Here is a 17,717-nt window from a genome sequence, read left to right on the forward strand (position 1 = left end):
AAATGGAATTGTTACAGCCCTCCTAGTTTCCCAAATTTTAATGGAATTTCCTCTTACTTTCTAAGAAACATTCTGTTTTTTTTTCATAAACTACTTTAGCTTGTCTCTTAGATGACAAAAAAGTAGCCAATAAATATAAATGGAAAATTCAAGTGTAATTCCTCTGTGGAATTGCCATACAAAGGAATTGAATACATGAAGATTTCAAAGAGAACACCATAATTTTCATGTGTTCTACCGACTGATAAGGTTGGGGAGCTGACTGAGTTCAACTAGGAGCCCCCCAAAAAAAGGAGGATAGGAGAAATGTGAGGATAAATAAACCCCGGGCTTCCTGGGAGATTTTACACTGTTGGTATTTCATGCCACCGGGGAAGGCGGACTCCCACCCAAGTGCAGCGCTCTGCCTTAAGTGCACACAGTTACAGGAGGGGCGGAGGGGTGGTCTCTGGCAGATAGACAAGGGGAGGGAAGGGGAGACGGGTGCTTAAACGGGACGCTTACCTCTTACATCGAAAAGGAAAGCTGCCGAGGGCTAATGGGAGATATGACCTTAAAGACACTTGGCAGAGGGGTTGATTTTGTGCTCAAGGGAGAGGATTTGCTTGTAAGTTTGAATCTTGCCTTGGCCCTGACCTTGCTGTGTGACCCTAAGCTGGTCTCTTTCTCTCCCTTTGTCTTTTGTACACATACACCCCAGTTTTCCATATGTATCCCGAGGACAGGGGTGGGGATTCATCGGGCTCTCTGAAATTCCTGAAGCATTAATAGGATTCCAGTGTGGGAAGCAGAGCCCAGCCTCCCTCCTGCCCCAAAGTGAGGAATCTCCCCAGGCAGGTGAGCTAATGAGTTGCAGGTGGACAAGGAGGCACCCCCTTGGCCTGGCGGGAGCTGGAATGTAGACGATGGGGAGGGCTGGAAGCCTGCGGAAAGCTTTTCTGCTTTTCTTTCTATTGCAACTACTCTGTGAAAGGCCCCAGTAGGGGCAGTGATCTGCTCAAGGTCACCAACACCTTGGAGGCTGAACCAGGGTCATGGAGCCAGTCTCCTGTCAGGCAAGCCACCTGGCCCTTTTGAGCTGCAGTGGCCTCACTGTGGGCTGGGGGCCGTTGCACTCACTGGCAGGGCATGGGGGCGGAGGAGCCATGTGAGGCCGGTCTGCCACTCCGGAGCCCCCAGTGGGTACTAGGTTGCTTCCTGGTCTCTCTCCTCCTGGGCCCGGCTGTTGGTTTCTGCACCCACCACTCAGAGCCCACACCTGGTGCCTGCCACCAGGCCCGGGATGTCGGGTCCTCGGGGCTCAGGCCCGTGTCGCACTTCCCCTGAGCGCATCCTCTGGGTTGGCTGGTGACCCTGACCCCTGCAGCTCTCCACCTCAAACCAGTCGGAAGTTTCCCAACTGTAAATTTCCATGCCACCCTCTGTCCTCCCCCAGCAATTAATTACTTCTAATAATTGTTCACTTTAGTCTCCCCCCTCCCCCAAGTTTCGGCTAGAGCATGGCAACTGCTCCTCACTCCCACCATCTCTTCTTGCTTCTTCCAACCTGATCTCAGAACCAGAGGGTCTTGGTAAAACTAAAATTGGATCTGTGTTGTTCCCCTGCAAATCCCTGTTAGAAGTTCTCTGCGGACTTCTGAGGAAGATGTTGGATAGCTGAGCCAGCCCACGCTTCCCACCCCAGGAGGAGCCAGCCCACGCTTCCTCTCTGGCACCCTCTCCTCTGGAACGTACAGCCATCCCTCCATTCCCCATCCAAATCCAGAGCGTGCCCTGCTCTGGCCCCTGAGGATACCACGGTGAACAAAAAGTCCCCGCTGTGGGCACCTGAGCTCGAGTTGAGGGGACACAGACAAAAGACAAGATAAATAAACAATGTATCTAGCATGAGAGATGGCAACAAATACTCTGGAGCAAAGTAAGTCTGGGAAGGATAGGGAGCACCTGGCGGAGGTGGTGCTATCACACCAGAGAAGACCTCTCGGTAAAACTAACATTTGGACAAAGACTTGAAGAAGGTAAGGGAGGGAGCCACGCAGAGATCTGGAGGAAGAGCATTCCAGGAAGTGGGAACAGCAAGTGCAAAGGCCCTGGGGTGCCTGTGTGTTCCAAAAAGAGCACAGAGCCAGGGTGGCTGGAGTGGAGGAGGGGAGGCATGGCAGAAGAGGAGCTCAGAGAGGAGGGTGGGGTGGGCAACATGGGCAAATTCTAAGGTCTTACAGGCATTCCGAGGTCTTTGGCTTTCACTCTGAAGTCATTCCAGGGCCCTGAGCAGGAGTGGCAAGGTCTGACCTGGCATTTGGATTGGAAAGAGACTTCAGGGAACAAGGGTAAAAGCGGAGAGCACTTTGGGGGACAGAAATGATGGAGGCTCAGATGAGCAGGGGGTGAGAAGTGATGGGGTTCTCCTACCTTGGAGGTAGAGCTGACAGGATGTAGGTGTGAGAGAGGAGGTGAGGATGCTGGCCAGGCTATCTAGGTACTGGCCTGGACAACACTGGAAGGCCGGAGTTGACCTGGGAGCGGTAGGTCTAGGGGGAAGGAGAGGGGAGAGGAGTTTGCAGTGTAGGGACAAGAGTGTGCATTGCATTTACAGTTTTATCTGTGGCCACGTGCCAGAGCTTCCTTGCCCCTGACTTTTGCACATGCTGGTCTCTTGGTCTAAACTGCTTTTATTGCCCTGACAGAAGAACTCCAGCGGGCTCCTCAAGACTTCCTCCTGTGAACCTCTCCATTACTCACCCCAATCCCCCAGTCTATCCGTCTCTCTGCTTTGCACTTACGCTGAACCTCACACTGGTCTCAGAGCCTTTACTCTATTTTGCCCCAGAAGGCGGGACTAAGTGTCATCACTCTGAAAACCTGTGTTTATGGGAATGTCTCATGCCTTGGAATGTCCTGCACATAGCTGCTCAACAGGAGACTGAGGGGACCTGGTTTGAATCCTGGCTCTTTCTATAGGTTCTGAGACCCTGAGTGCTCCCCTTGCCTCGGTGAACCTCAGTATTGGCATCTGTCTGATGGGGGTGATCTTTCCCCTCCCTGCATCTGAGGGGATTGTGAGGATCCGAAATCCCGAGGACAGGAAGAAAACAGTGGTTAGCGCGCCCTCTGCTGGAAAGCGACAGACTCCTCAACTGCTCCGCCCTCTCTAACGCCCTTTGCTAGGGAGGGAGAAGTCAGAGGCCTGTGGGAGGTGGATGGGAACCGTGGGTACGTAACCCAGCACTGCTGTTAATCTCTCACCGCGACTCTGGGCAGGAGATTAGAATAGACCCATTTTATTGAGTACCTACTTGTCCCAGGGCTTTTTACTCACATCTTTATTATTTTTTTTTTAAGAGGAGAAAGAAAGGAGAAAGGAGACTGAGTCGTGGAGAGGACAGGAAAGGTGGGGAGAGAAGGAATGGTTAAGGACCAGATCCATCTATACTGGGGCTGATGCTGTGTGGGTTCTGGTCCCCACTCAGTCACTGACTCAGTTTGGGAGGATCTCCGCCAGTCCCTTCCCCTCCCCGGCATCGGTTTCCTCAGCTGTGAAATGGACTTGATAACCCCTCCACCGCACCCCTCTCTGGGTGGAGGGATGGGGCCTGACCCAAAGGGGATGAAAGTACCTTGACAAGTGCAGACTATATGGCCACAAGGGGGCGCACAAGACTCCTGCTGGACTGCAGCCTTGGAGATCTGTTGCCAGACAGGGCAGGCAGAGAGCTCTCTGGACCTCCGTCTTGTTTTCTGGGAGGGGTGCTCGCTGCTTCCCTTCTCTGGTTCTCTCTGTAAGATGATGACAATAGGGTTTCTGTGGTGGGCCCCGCCCTACTGATAAACACAGATTACAATGCGTTTTCTCCTCCATTAGGTCACTTACCTGCATAATACCAGGGAGGTGGCCCTGATACCACCCTCAGTTCTCTGGTGACAAAATTAAAGCTAAGAGTGGGGCCAACAGCTCCGGGTAATCAGACCTAGACTTGACCTGCTAACTCTCAGCCTTCCTCTGAAGTCCTCAGCAACCTTTCACTGGGGGGCTTTCTCCCGAGCTCTCTGTCAGGGACCCTCCCCTGCAAACGGAGGCCTGGTGGAGGGGTGCAAGCACCCCCGGATCTCGGGGCTGGTGGAGGGGAAACCACTGCTGGGAGAAGTGTGTGTGGGCAAAACCGCAGGGCACGGTGTGAGCCCAGGCGTGGTGCCCCGAAGCACAGCGCTTGGAGAGGAGGGGGACAACAAACAGGAAAGTCCCCAACCTACTAATTCCAGATGCCGAGCAGGGGCCATATCCCGCATTAGCAACCAAACCCTGATGACAGGTTACTAAATTTCTTAATGACAAGTTACTAATTAGTATTTAGCAACCAAATACTAAGGACAAGTTAACATTTTCTTTTAGAGACACTGATGGTGCTCATTTTCCTATAATCCTATAAGGGGACCTGATTTTTCCCATCAGCCGATCCCCAGAACTGGATTCCACCACTACAATGTCCTTCTTGAAATTAAGCCATCTTCCTAGATTAGAAGGCAAGGAAGTTGCCATCAGTCATTCACACCCTACAGGGGCACTAAGATACCTGAGCCTTTCCCAGAGCAGCTCACAGAGGAGCCCAGAGAGGCCAGGCCAGCAGACAGCTCTGTCCCGGGAGGTGCTGTAATTATCCCCATTTTACAGAGGAGGGAAACTGAGGCACAGGGAAGTAGCTTGATCAAGGCCACGCTGCCCACGGTAGAGGACCCCATTACCCAACTCCAGGCTGTGTGCCTGGCCCCCAGAGTCTGAAATTTTAACCCTCCTCCTACAGTTAGGGAGTATCGCATGGTGGCTAGGGGCATGACCTCTGGGTTCCAGTCCCAGCTGCTCTGCCATTTCTAGCTGTGTGACCTTGGGTGAGTGACTTGTCTGTATATTGGTGTCCTCATGAAGTGAGATAGTGGTGCTTGCCTCACAGGATTCCCCCCAAATGAGTACCATCTATAGCATGTTTAGGAGAGTGACATGCATGCAGCCACCGTCCGGTAAATAGGAGCTATGACTCCTGAACCTCAGATTGGGCACATGACCTTGAAGAGCCTAGAATGCCTCAGGATTCTAAAATGCCAGCCTGCGGGACCCTGGAATCTTCCAGGGGCATTCTGATGTGTTTTGGTTGCGGCATGGCCCGGGCTTCCAATGACCGGCTGGTGTGGGGCCTCCTGTCCACCCAGCTCAGCCCCACACAGGCAAATGAGGTGATGTCAAAACCTTGGCTGGGGCCCAGCTGCCGGAACCACCCCTTCTCCCTCCTGGCTACTCCCTCACTCAGAGTCACACACGCACTCCAGCTGGGCCCAGAGGGAAGGTGAGAGGGAATGAAGGTGGGTGGTGGGGGCAGGGGCCATTGAAGCGTAGCTCCTGCAGCCTGGTGAGCCTGTGCGCCCAGGAGCTGCGGCTGGACCTGTCCCTTATTCAAGTGTGAGTCTGGGTTTGTAGTGATCCCCGAGCGTCCTCCCTCCGGGTGTGAGGGGTGTGGTGTCCACACTGGTGCGCGGGCGCCCCTCCGCGGGTAGTGCACGGACCGCAGCCTGGCAGAGTAGCCATGGCGGAGGAGAAGACCTTCCGCATCGGCTTCATCGTGCTGGGGCTCTTCCTGCTGGCCCTTGGCACGTTCCTCATGAGCCACGACCGGCCCCAGGTTTACGGCACCTTCTACGCCATGGGCGGCGTCATGGTGATCGGGGGCGTCATCTGGAGCATGTGCCAGTGCTACCCCAAGGTAGGCGGTGATGAGGAAGGGTCAGCTGGGGGCCAGGGCCAGGAGGGCAGGGGGCTGGGCCTCTGTTCTAGGCATAATGCCCCCTCCTCTGGTCATCTTTTCATCCTCCCCCTTTGCACTCCCTTGTCTCCTCTCCACTCTTCTGATGGTCCATCCATCCACCCACCTATCCATCTACCCATCCATCCATCTGTCCATCCCTCCATTTGTCCATCCCTCCGTCTGTCCCTTATCATAAAGATCGATCAGAAGCCCCTTGCATCAGGAGCCCTGAACTAGGCTTATGAGGAGACACAGTAAAACCCAACACACAATCATCCATGTGCTTGAAACGAAGGTAAAGGAAGCGCTGGCCACCTGCCAGTCACTCCTGCATTCCCGGTGCAGCTCAGGCCTCCTCCAGACTGCTTGCACCTACCCCTGTAGTTCCACTAAATAGTGGAGGAGCTCCAGGCTCAGAAAGGCGAGGTCCCACAGCCCCTAAGGGTCAGGCATCGGAGCTCAGGTGTGTGTCCATATCTCAGATGATAGTTCACCTCAGAGGGCTGTGCCTTGTCCCAGAGCTGCCGAGAGTTCTGGGTGGGCCAGGTGTAACCGGATGGTTTGGGTTGGGCTTGGGCAGCCCTCTCTCCTTCAGAGCTTCCATGCACTCCTAGCCTTGTGAGTGACTTAGTGATGGGGGAGCATTGGTTTGGGAGTCCTGAGCTCCAGTTCCAGCGCTGTCCCAAGCAGAGCTTTGTAGTTCTGAGTCTCAGTTTCCTACATCTGCAAAGTGGGGCCCCAAACCTCTATTTCATCCAGCTCACATAGTTATTACAAACAGAGAAGAGATGGGACAAAGGAATGTTTTATAAACTGTAGAGTGTTATATTTAGGTGAACAGCTGTCACCCTTACGGTGACTGATCCTCCCAGCAACCCTGTGGAATGGACACGTCATGAGTTGTAAGCCTTTAGTGCTCAGAGAGGTTGTGTGGCTTTTCCGAGGTCACACAGCTGGTCAGACAGACCCAGGGAGACACAAAGAGAAGCATGTATTCTAACTTGGAAGACGCGGTCCCATCCCTTCCCTCTCTGAGCCTCAGCTTCCTCATTTGTACGATGTGTGAGTCAGGAAGCAGGGGCAGGGAAGTGGTGCGTCCAAGGCACCACTGGCCCTGACACCCAGGGCCCTGGGCAGCCTCTCACCACCCGCAGTCCCCTCCTCACCTTTCACCTGCACCACTGTGCTGGGGGTGGGGGGCGGTGTTCCGGGGAGGAGGCAGGAGTGAGGAGGCTCCTGGGGGCCTGGGCCTGGCTCTCCCCAGCCCTGCCCCCTCCCTGGGCCAGCCCCAGACTGGCAGCATGTTTGCTGCTGGGGCGGTCCTGGCTGGTTTGCAGTCGTTTACCCGGCAGTTTACAGTCAACTCGCCTCTGTCTGTGCGAGGCCCCGGGCTCAGGTCACCTAGAGAAGAGGTACCTGGGGCCGAGCCAGCCACGTCACCGCCTCCATCCACCCCCTTCTCCCAGTGATGAGGCTGGACACTGGGGACAGCAGGGGTCCAGAGGGTAGTGTCCTTCCTGCCCATCCTTGTTCACTAGACGTGGCTCTGGGGTGGTGGGCAGTGCCCGGGTGGCAGTGGGGGTGAGGGAGAGGGGGAGAGGGAATATGGCTGTGTATTAATGAGTAACTGTTGATGGATCCACGTGTCCCTGTGCTGTGGAGGCAGCGGTGGAGTGGGGGGGGGGGGGGGGCGGAAACGCGTTTTAGTGCCCAACAGGCCCAGATTCAGATCCCTCCTCCCCCTGCCCCACCTCTGTGACCTTGTTGGACGGAGTCTCCCCCACTCCCGAGCCCAGTGGGAGGAACCAGTGGGGTCAAGTGTGTGGGGGACCCACATCACACCTGGCACAGAGCTGTTCTGTGCATTATTCTCAGGACCGTGTCTGGGCGAGGGCAGGTGTGGGCCCCTGTGGGTGTTACATGCACACACGGAGGGGAGGGGGGGGACATGTGTTGGAAACAAGGGAAGCCTGTTTTTTTGGTGGGGGGCATTCGAGGGGGAGGCCCTGTCTGCATCAGAATGCTCAGCAAACTCTGGTGCCCATCCCCCCCTGTCAGGATTCTCCCTTGTCTCTGAGTGTCTGGTAAATGGGGATCTCCTAGATTAAAAGAAATATAAATATGAGGGACTGGAATCAGCCAATTAAGACATGGGGGTTAGAGGAAGCCAGTACCAACATGAAGTAAGCTGTCCCTGTCTCTGAGGGGCTGGGGCCTCGCAGGAAAGACAATTTTGTGCCTGGTGGGGCGGGGGTAGGCTTCACAGAGGAGGGGAGCTGGGCTCCATGGGCTCAGCAGAAGCTCACCAGGCAGAGAAGATGGGAAAGATGTTCCAGGTGGGGGAACAGCATGACCGAAGACTCATGCAGACAGAGCAGCAGGGTGTGGGGGTGGGGGAGGAGTACGGAGGAGAGAGAGCAGGGCTCAGTTCTGCAGGGCCCGCGGTGCCACGCCAAGGAACCTGGATCTTCCCCTTTAGCTGATGGGACAAGAGAGGGACACGATCAGCGTTGCAATTCCAGACAATCATCAGGCCGACGTGGGGAGGAGCAAGGCCCAGGGGCATTCCGCTGGGCAAGCTCCTCCTTGGGTCCCAGTGAGAGGTGATGGTCTCCTGGACAAAGCCAGAACGGAAGCCCTGACTGTAGCCCAGCTACTGTGTGCTGGGCATTGAGAAAACAAGCCAGGTTCGTCAGGTGCATAGCACCCTCGGTGGCGGGACACGGCACCAGCTCGTCCACCTAGCTTATCTCACTGAAGTTCTGAGGTGGCCTTGGTCAGATGCGGCGGTCAGCTGGGCCTCAGGCTGTGGAGAGGAGGAGAAGTCGGGGAAAGTGTACTGGATGGGGCAGCGAGGGGTGCTGCCCCTGGTAGCTGAGATGGGGTAGGGGGGCTGCAGGGAGGGCAGAGTTGGCAGGGAAAGCGGTGCCTCTCCCTGCCCACCTTCTGCCCCTGCCCACAGGTCCCCCCTCCTCACTCCCGCCTGTTTGGCTGGAGCCCAGGGCCGGGCCCCTGATTGGTGGTTGGTGGATCTGTCCTCTCCACAGGCCGCCTCCTTTCCTCTACTCCCTCCTTTTGGGGACTGCTGAATGCTCTGCCTAAACACACATCCGTGGGCTCTCCCCAGCGGAGAATTCCTCCAGGACTCCCAGGGCTTTTGGATAAAGCCTGAACTCTGTAGTCTAATGTTTTCGGCTCTTCTTGGTCTGATCTCCCCCCCACCGCCAGCTTCAGCTCTGCTCCCCTCTCTTAAAAGGACTTGTGTTTGAAGGTGCTCCAGTTTTACCTTCTCCTCCAGGCTTTTCACCATGGCGATGACGATGTTGATGGAGGTGATATTGGTGGTGGTGATGCTGGTGATGATGGTGGTGGTGATGATATGATGATGATGTTAATGGAGGTAGTGATGATAATGGTGATGATGATGATGGTGGTGGTGATGGTGATGATGGTGATGAGGAGAAAGATGGTGACTTGGTCCTGTGACACTGAGGCATTGAAAGGGGCAGTGTCTATGAAGTGCAGAGTCAGCTGGCGAGTGCAAGCCATCCTTAGTGGGTGTGGAAGATACCCAGGCCCCTGTGTTATGTCCAGGCATTTGAGGGAAGCTTACCCCTCCATGGATTTCCAAGGACCCCTCCACCCATCATTCCCGTCTCCCTGGTGGGATGGATCCGTTCCGATGCAGACAAGTGTCTCTTTCTCACTGCACGCTGTGGGGAGGGAAAGCGTGATGCTACTTGTGAACCTGGCACAGCACAGAAGGGTCTCATCAAACACTTGTTGAAAAAAACTTTCAGCTGAGGCAAGTAGGACTCGGAAGGTAACTTCATCTTCAGTTGCATCAAACTGTTATTCACTGAGCAGCTACTGTGTGCTGGGCATTGTGCTGGGAGATTCCTTATTTGTTAATCCCTCATGGAATCTTCACAGCAACCCAAGGACACAGGCATTGCCAGTCTTACTTTTTTAAATTGTGGTAAAATACACACCATAAAATTGACCGTGTTAACCATTTTTAAGCATTATTTCATTTACACTGCTGTGCTACAGATCTCCAGAACTCCTCGTACCTTGCAAAACTGGAACTCTCTACCCATTAAAGAGTAACTCCTCATCCCCTCCTTCCAGTCTGAGCAACCACCGGTCTGCTTTCTGTCTCTATGACCTTAACTGCTCTAGATACCTCGTGTTAGAGGAATCCCACTGAATTTGTCTGTTTGCGCTGGCTTGTTTCTCCGAGTTCTGTCCACGTGGTAGCCTGTGTCAGAACTTCATTCCGTTTTAAGGCTGGGCAGCGTCCCATTGCCTGGATGGCCACATTGTTTATCCATTCATCCATGCAGGGACACCTGGGTCTCTTTCACCTCCCGTCTGCTGTGAGCAATGCAGCAAATGTCTCTCCGAGGCTGGCCCCATTTTACAGAGAGGGACAGAGAGGCTCTGGGAGGGGAGGGGACCTGCCCAAGGAAGGGTTCTCACGCAGTCTCCCAGACCCCAAAGGCAGGCTCCTTCTGCCTCATTCCACATCCCTCTTTATGATCCCACCTCCCCTCCACCACCCCACGCCCACAGCGTGGGGCTGCACTCACAGAGACCTCTCGATCCCCGAAAGTTCAGGGACAGGGACTGGTGGGGGCAACCCAGTCATCCATCCCCCACCGCAGCCTCTGTGCCAAGAAACACAACACAGTGGCCGGCCTGCTTTGCACTCATTCATCAGATACGGATGAGGCGCCAGGCACATTCTGGGCACTGGATGAGGATCCTGCTGTAGGACAAGACGTGAGCAGCTCCAGAGTGGGGATGCTTGTCTCATTCACTCCCTGCTGCCCCCTAGGGCCTAGAAGAGTGCCTGGCACACAGCAGGTGCTCAGTGAATGTTGGGTGAACGGCAGCCACCTGGGAGCAGGAGCCCAGGGATCCACTCCCCCACTAATGCTGGCCCCAGCCAACCTGTCATAAAGGGGAGGTGCTCCCTGGTTGGGCCTCTCTCCCAGGGCACATGGTGAGGTTAGGCCCATGCCCTAGGGCCAGGGCTGGGGAGGGGAGGGCAGTGGCCAAGGGCGTGTGCTGGCAGAGGCAGAGAAACCATCTCCCCCTTGCCCTACAGATCGCCTTCATCCCTGCTGACTCTGAATTCCAAGGCATCCTGTCCTCAAAGACGACAGGCTTGCTGGAGAACGGACTCACTGCCGAGACGAAGAGGTAGGCGCTGGGCCTTCTGTGCCTGGGGGGGGGGGGGGGGGGGTGAAGGGCAGGGACGGTGAGCCCCCCTCCTCTTACATGGGAGAGTGTGGGGGGTGGGGCAGGGGCTCCTCCCCTTGCTCCAGGCTCCTGCTTGGCTTTCCCACTTAACTAAGAATACACCATTAGAAATCATGGATTGTTTTGAACTCTCAGTTCTGGGAGGTAAGCATTATTATTCCCATTGTACCGAGGAGGAAACCGAGACTCTGTCCCACCGTACAGTGAACTAGCGGCAGACCGGAAATCAGCATCAGGTCTGACACTGAATCCCGAGGGCTGCGACTACTGTTGGTGCCGCAGACGGCGAGAGGCCTGGTGACGGCCGAGGTGCAGCCCTGAGCCTCTGCCACTGTCTGGCTGTGTGGCTTCGGGAAAGTGACGCACCTCTCTTTGCCCCCTCTGTAAAAACGACACCTTCCTCCTGGGGGGTTCAGGGAAGATTCAGTGAGATAATAATATGAGCAAAGTACTAAGAACAGGACCTGGTGCACAGGTTCCGCAGATCAGACATTTTGCACCGCTTACCTCCTTCAGTCCTCATAGAAACCACGTGAAGGGGTAGAGGGGAATGCCATCCCGTTATGCAGATGTGGAAACTGAGGCTCAAGAAGTGTGAGCGAAAGCCCCAGGCTTCCCAGGGAGTCACTGACAGACCAGACCTGCCCTGCCCCCCTTGTAAGCAGGTGCCCAGCTGTGGCTCTCCAGGACACGGCAGAGCACTGGGCCAGGGGACAGCACTGCTGTCTGCTGAATGACTCCTCGCCCACCTGTCTGTTCTCTCTCCTGCTGTCTGCTGGGTCCCCACCCAGCCCCCAGCCCCCCTATGTAAGGCTGTGGGAGGAAGCTGCCTATGACCAGAGCTTGCCTGACTTCAGCCACATCCAGATGAAGGTCATGGGCTACAGTGAAGATCCCCGCCCCCTGCTGACCCCTGAGCTGGGACAGCAGCAGCTGGAAGCTAGTGACAGAGGGGAAGGCAGCCCTCGTGAGGCTCAGGCCTGGATGGAGGCTCCTGTGGTCATCCACAGGGGCTCGGATGAGGTCGGGGGAGAAAGAAACCCAACTCAGAGCGGCCCCAGGTGAGTGTGCAGAGCGCAGGAGCGGGAGCAATGCCCGCTTCTGGGGTGCGGGCCACTGAGGGGTGGGTGGGTGCTTTTGGGAGTAGAGACGGCAGTGGGAGTGGGGATAACCTGAGAGGTAGCAGGTGTAGCAAATGCATGAGCCTGGACTTAGATGGGCCTAGGTTCAAATCCCAGCAATTCTGCTGTGTAACCTTAGCCAGTTTCTTACCCTCCTGAGCCTCAGTTTTCCCCACATGGGAAGAATCACTCCTTCCTCCGAGGGGTGCTGTGAAGATTGGGACAGTATATTTCAGTGTCAGGCACCCCACAGGAGCTCTGTGCTGTACTGTCTGAATTCTTGTCATGTGTAGTGGGGGGAGGGAGTCAGAGGACCTGAGTTCCAATCCAGGCTCTGCCAACTAACGTGCTCTGCAACCTCGGGCAAGTCACTCCCCACCCCACCCCATCCCTGGATGTTTATGAACTGGGTTCCTTACTCACCCATTTACTCACTCGTCCTACCAGTGTTACTGGCACCAACTCCCTGCAAGGCCTTGGTGGCCTCTACCCTGCGGGAGCTCCCAGTCCAATGGGGGATGTAGGGGAGGGAATAGAAACTGACACATAATGTGATGGGGACCGAGGCCCTAAGGAGAGGGCCTCAGGAGGGCCCTGAGTTATTGGAGAAGTGGAGGAGTGACTAGTTTGGACAATAACATCATAATGGCTTGTTTCTTGAGCATCTAATATGTGCCAGGCATTGTGCGAAGTGCTCTGCACACTGCCGCTGGCTGCTGATATGTCCTCATTTGAAAAATGGGAAGGATTATTCTGCTTAAAGGTGTTGTTTAGAATAAATGGGATTGGCAGGCACAGAGCCTCTGGCCCTGGTCTGCTGGAAACCTCAGAGACACCAGAGGGGTGAGTACCGTTACTTCCCCACCTGACAGGGGAGGAAGCTGAGGCCTGGACATGTGCACTCGCCTCCGCTGGCCTTTTGCCTGGTGGGTGAGATTTGGGCCCAGGCAATCTGACTGAGAGCTAACCTTGCTCTCTCTGGTTTGTCCGTGCAGCCACCCAGGGGGTCCCCAGGGCTGTGCACCCTTGGCTTCCTTCCAAGATGACCTGGATTTGGGCTCCAGTGAGGACAGCAGCCCCAACCTGTCTCCACCTGAGGGGGAGGAGCCCTGGGCCTACAGATGCCACCTGGACCGCTTCCAGGACTTTGATCTGATCGATGCCCCGGCGTCAGAGGACACACATCCAGAGAGGCAGGGGCAGGACACAGCCCTACCAAACTACTGGCAGCGGTCCCCGAGGACAAAAGAGGAGGATGAGGCTTCAGACACGGGTGTAGAGGAGCTGGAGCAGGAGGAAGAAGACTTGTACTACGGGCTGCCAGATAGCCCCGAGGACCCCCTCCCAGACAAAGAACTGGGCTTCGAGCTGGATGCTCAGGGCTTGGATGGAGCTGCCCCTGGGCGTTAGCCCAGCATCAGCCACTAGCCCTGTATGATTTCACAGGGCCTCCATTTCACTATCTGCAAAATGGGGTTGTATGGAAGTTTGGGTGAGATGGTGAATCCTGGGGCACCTGGAGAGCTGTAAAGAGACCCGTGGGGAAGGGATGATTACTTTCAACGGACCTTTGCTGTTCTAATTGTTACCCTGGGGGTTAAAGCTTTAAAGGTAAAAATGTGCTTCACTGAGGGGATTTGCAACAGCTGGGGCCCTCAAGAACCTTCTCTGCCTCCCCCCAAAGCTGGCCTCGGAACAGGAGCCCTTCCTGCTGCTACGCCGGTTCTCTGACCTTCTGGGAAGGCCCCTCAGGGTCCCCGTTCCTGCTGAGCCCGGTACCAGGTGTGATTTGTCTTCACCCACAGCTAACTGCACGGCCCTGTCCACGCCCTCCTGGGGCTTCTACTGCTCAGGGATCCAAACCCTTCCAGGACTGACCTCTGCTGACCTCCCAACGGACTCCCCCTGTCGGCCCCCTGCCGCACCCTCTGCCCTTCACACTCGCCGTGCTGCCCCAGCCCTCCCGTGCGGTCTGCCTAGCAAACTTGAGCTGCTCTGCCAGACCCCAGCGCAGATATCCCTCCTCTTGAAAGCCTTTCCAGAGGTCACAGCCTCCCGGAACAAGTTAGTCCTGGCTCCTTGGCGCCACCTTTGGGGCTTGTGCGCTCATTACAGGAGCATGACTTCAAGGCCGGCACCCTTGACACCCTCACGTTGGCATCTCTGGTGTCCAGAGTCAGTGGTCATCGAGGGTGTATGGAGCTGACCAGAACCCAGGACACTTTTGCAGATAAGCCCCTCCTCCACTTCCCTGACTCTCAGACTCCCATCCTCTGTACGCTCTGGCATTCAAACTTCCAAATGGCCTGCATAGGAGTCACAAAGCCAGGGGAAGAGCCCCCAGAACAGCCCCCTCCCTGCAGAATACATCCGCATTGGCCTAGGACTGCGGGTGAAATGACACCTCCTGGATTAATTTGACTCAGGTGGCATTTCCTGAGCACGTACTATGTGCCAGACACTAAGCCAGAACCTTTGAGGGGGAAGAGGCATGAAGTGATGAACAGCTCTTGCCTTCAGAGGACTCACAGTCCAGTGCATGTGGTGTTTCATAAGTGAGGGGCAGAGTGCAGAGCAGGAGCCAGGGTGGAAACAGACATTACAATAAAGAATTGGTGCCCCAGAGGCAGCAGAGAGACGTCTGGGGACAGCCGTCTGCAGCCAACACCTCCGCCTGCTCAGCAGCCCCGAAGACATCACTGTGGTGTAGCATCACCCAGCGTAACGCTTTTAGTTTGCTGCTCCCTGCCCCGCCCCTCCGCACCCCAGCTCCGGGATTGCGGCAGCTGCTTCAGAGGAAGGGGCAGTGGCACTACCTCAAACCAGGTCCACACAAGGAGCCCTCTGGGCCGCCTGGGATGGAGACCTTCTCTTGGACTGCGCCCCTGGGTCAGGGCTGGGAGACCCGGCAGTGGGACAGGGAAGCCCTCCGTGCTGGGTCAGAAGGGCACAGCCCCGCCCCCAACACTCCCTCATCTTTCCCGGCAAAACGCGTTATCCGGCACACCCACTGTGCCCTGGCCGCAGAAGACATTCCCACCCGTGACCCGAGTCCGCGGACTGGGTGAGGTGTAGTGTGTTTCTGTGCTCTGTTCACTACGGTGGGGGGAGGCGACCTGAATCAGAAGCCGCACCAGCACGAATGGTTGAAATAAAAACGTTGTCAACATTGAAAGGGGTCACCTTCACTCACCTGCGAATTCTTTTATGTGAAACCACCTGTTCCAGCCTCTGGGGCAAATGAGGCATCGTGCCTGGCGGGTGCGACGGGCACCCTCCGGGAAGTGAACATCAAGCACCGCGGCGTGACCACACGGGACACTGTGTGGTGTGCAGTCTCTCGAGTGGCCCCCGTGTCCCTGAATCGTCATGGCGGGGCATTCCCCAGACCTTACCCAGAAAACCAAGGGCCTCTGGCTGCAGGCCCACCAGCAGGGAGACCCCAACTGCGTCCCAGGAAGCCCCACCAAGGGCTTGGGGCAGCGGAGGGAGAAGGTGAGACTGAGCTTTTGCCTCCAGGCCCGGATCCCCACCATCTGCTGTGTGGTGGGGAGACAAGACGCCGCTCTGCCCAGAACAGTCCCGGTCTACGCCCACTGTCCCCGCTCAGTACCAGTGGGGGTGCGCCCTTTCACTCTCAAAGATATCCCATTTGTGCGATAAACTCTATATTCCTCCTTCTCTGTGACCTTGGGCAAGTCAGGCTGCCTTTATGTACCTCGGTCCCCTCATGGGCAAAGGGACATGATGGGCCCCGGCTTTGATCTTTGCAGGGGTCAGGCGGTGGGGGTATCTGATGGAATCCACCTGCCAGAGCCTGCAGGTGACTGCCAGGAGCTCACCTGTAGCTCATAGTTGGGTTCATTGCTGACTGCAGTGAGAAGAACAAACCCCAGGGGGACGGTCTCTGTAGGAGGGTGTGAGGCAGCGGGACTCTGCTCTGGATCGGATGCTGTCGGAAGCAGGGCTGGGGCTAGGATGCGGCACCTGGGTCTCTGGATCTCGCAGGGGGAAGACCAGCCCTGAGCTGAAGCTGTAAGTGGTGGAGAAGCAGCTGTCATCCTCCAGCCAGGAGGGGAGGATGTGGGGTGACTGTGGCGGCCATGACAATGGTCGTGTTTTGCCTGTGCTCGGTCATGGCTACTGAGGGGCCTCGACTTGTCTTGACCCATCATGGTCAGAGAGTGGCCTTGTCCGTGAACTTGCTCACGTTCTACAGAACACCAGGCCCAGCTGTGAGGGCCGGAGGCTCCTGGCCATCAGGCTGCTGCTGTTCTTCCTCTGGGCTCACTGCTTTGGGGCTCTTCCTCAGGGGCCGCTAGTGACCGTGGGGAAGGGGTGGGGGTAGAATGCGCTGTGGATTTCATTTGAAAAGAAGGGTCAGTGGCTTTTTAAAAGTGTGAATAGCACATGTGCCGGGGCCCTTATTCCATTCCGCTCTGGCCATTTCGAGCTCTGTGGTCTGTCTCACCAGCTCATTGCATCTGAAATCCCACCATTGTGCCCCTTTCCTTGGCCTTGCCACCTTTCAGTCCCCTCTAAGAGCACAGGCCTCTGGGATGGTCCCTCGAGCTGCCAGGTGAATTGGATGGGCAACAGATCTTTCTTCAGGATTCCAGGACAGGTGCGGTGCAGAAGGGCCTGGAGGAGCAGCCTTGGCAAACCCTGGGATTCCGCGTGCAGCCGCAGGCTCCGAGTTTGTGTGCCATGGCAGAAATTCTGCTCTTTTCACCCTCCTGTGAGGTCAGAGGGACTGTGGAAGTTTCCACTCTCCGGGGGAAAAGGCCCTGGAGGGATGCAGGGATGGAGGGGTGGCCCCTGTCCTTACCTGGGAAAGAGAGCAGCCCTGCGGGTAGGGAGCTTGGGTTCCTGCTGACTGCTTGCTGTGACTTAGGGCATGTCACAGCCCTTCTGGACTTCTGTCCCTGTTCTCTGTATGACTAGGTGGAGGTGGGCAAGATGCCGCTTCTCCCTGTCCTTAAGCCCTGTGCCGGGCACCCTCACACCTACTACTCCCTGTGGTCCTTGCAGCAGCCCTGGGAAGAGAATCTGTTGACCCCACACTGTAAATGTTTGCTCTGAATCCCAGATTTTGGAGTCAGAAAAACTCAGGTTTGCCCTCAGCCTCTGTCAGTTCCCTGTTATGTGACCTTGGACAAGTCACTGGCCCTCTCTGAGCCTCCACACCCACATTTAGGCAATGGGGAGGGCACTTCCTACCTCTCAGGCTGTTGTGATGGAATGAATGGTCATGATGCCTTCTGCACGTCATGGCTGCTCAAACAGTGTCAGTCTCCTTCCTTCCCTCTCCGGGTCTCAGTTTCCTCATCTGCACAGGGGAGATCAACTCTGTCCTGCTTATGAATCTATGTGAGTGGATTCAGTGAGCCAGGTGCCAAGGGGCAGGTCAGTGGACAGCCAGCAACAGGGAGCTAAGGCAGGAATGAAATCCCTTCAGGACGGGGAGGAGGGGCGGAGTGCTCAGCGAGAGTGGCAGTGTCCTGACTGAGAGGAGGAGAAGCAGGATTGCTCACGC

General features: G+C 56.1%; 1 protein-coding gene across 1 annotated transcript; it reads left to right on the forward strand.

Moving 5' to 3' along the window:
- Positions 1–5,297: 5,297 nt before the first annotated feature.
- BSND (barttin CLCNK type accessory subunit beta) lies at positions 5,298–15,356 on the forward strand. The gene is made up of 4 exons (XM_028512641.2): positions 5,298–5,750; positions 10,906–11,000; positions 11,852–12,121; positions 13,177–15,356. Exons 1-4 carry the CDS (start codon positions 5,574–5,576, stop codon positions 13,589–13,591), a joined length of 957 nt encoding a protein of 318 aa, XP_028368442.1. The 5' UTR covers positions 5,298–5,573; the 3' UTR covers positions 13,592–15,356.
- Positions 15,357–17,717: the final 2,361 nt, after the last annotated feature.

Source organism: Phyllostomus discolor, chromosome 5, assembly GCF_004126475.2.
Source record: "Phyllostomus discolor isolate MPI-MPIP mPhyDis1 chromosome 5, mPhyDis1.pri.v3, whole genome shotgun sequence".
In the NCBI taxonomy this organism is placed as follows: domain Eukaryota; kingdom Metazoa; phylum Chordata; class Mammalia; order Chiroptera; family Phyllostomidae; genus Phyllostomus; species Phyllostomus discolor.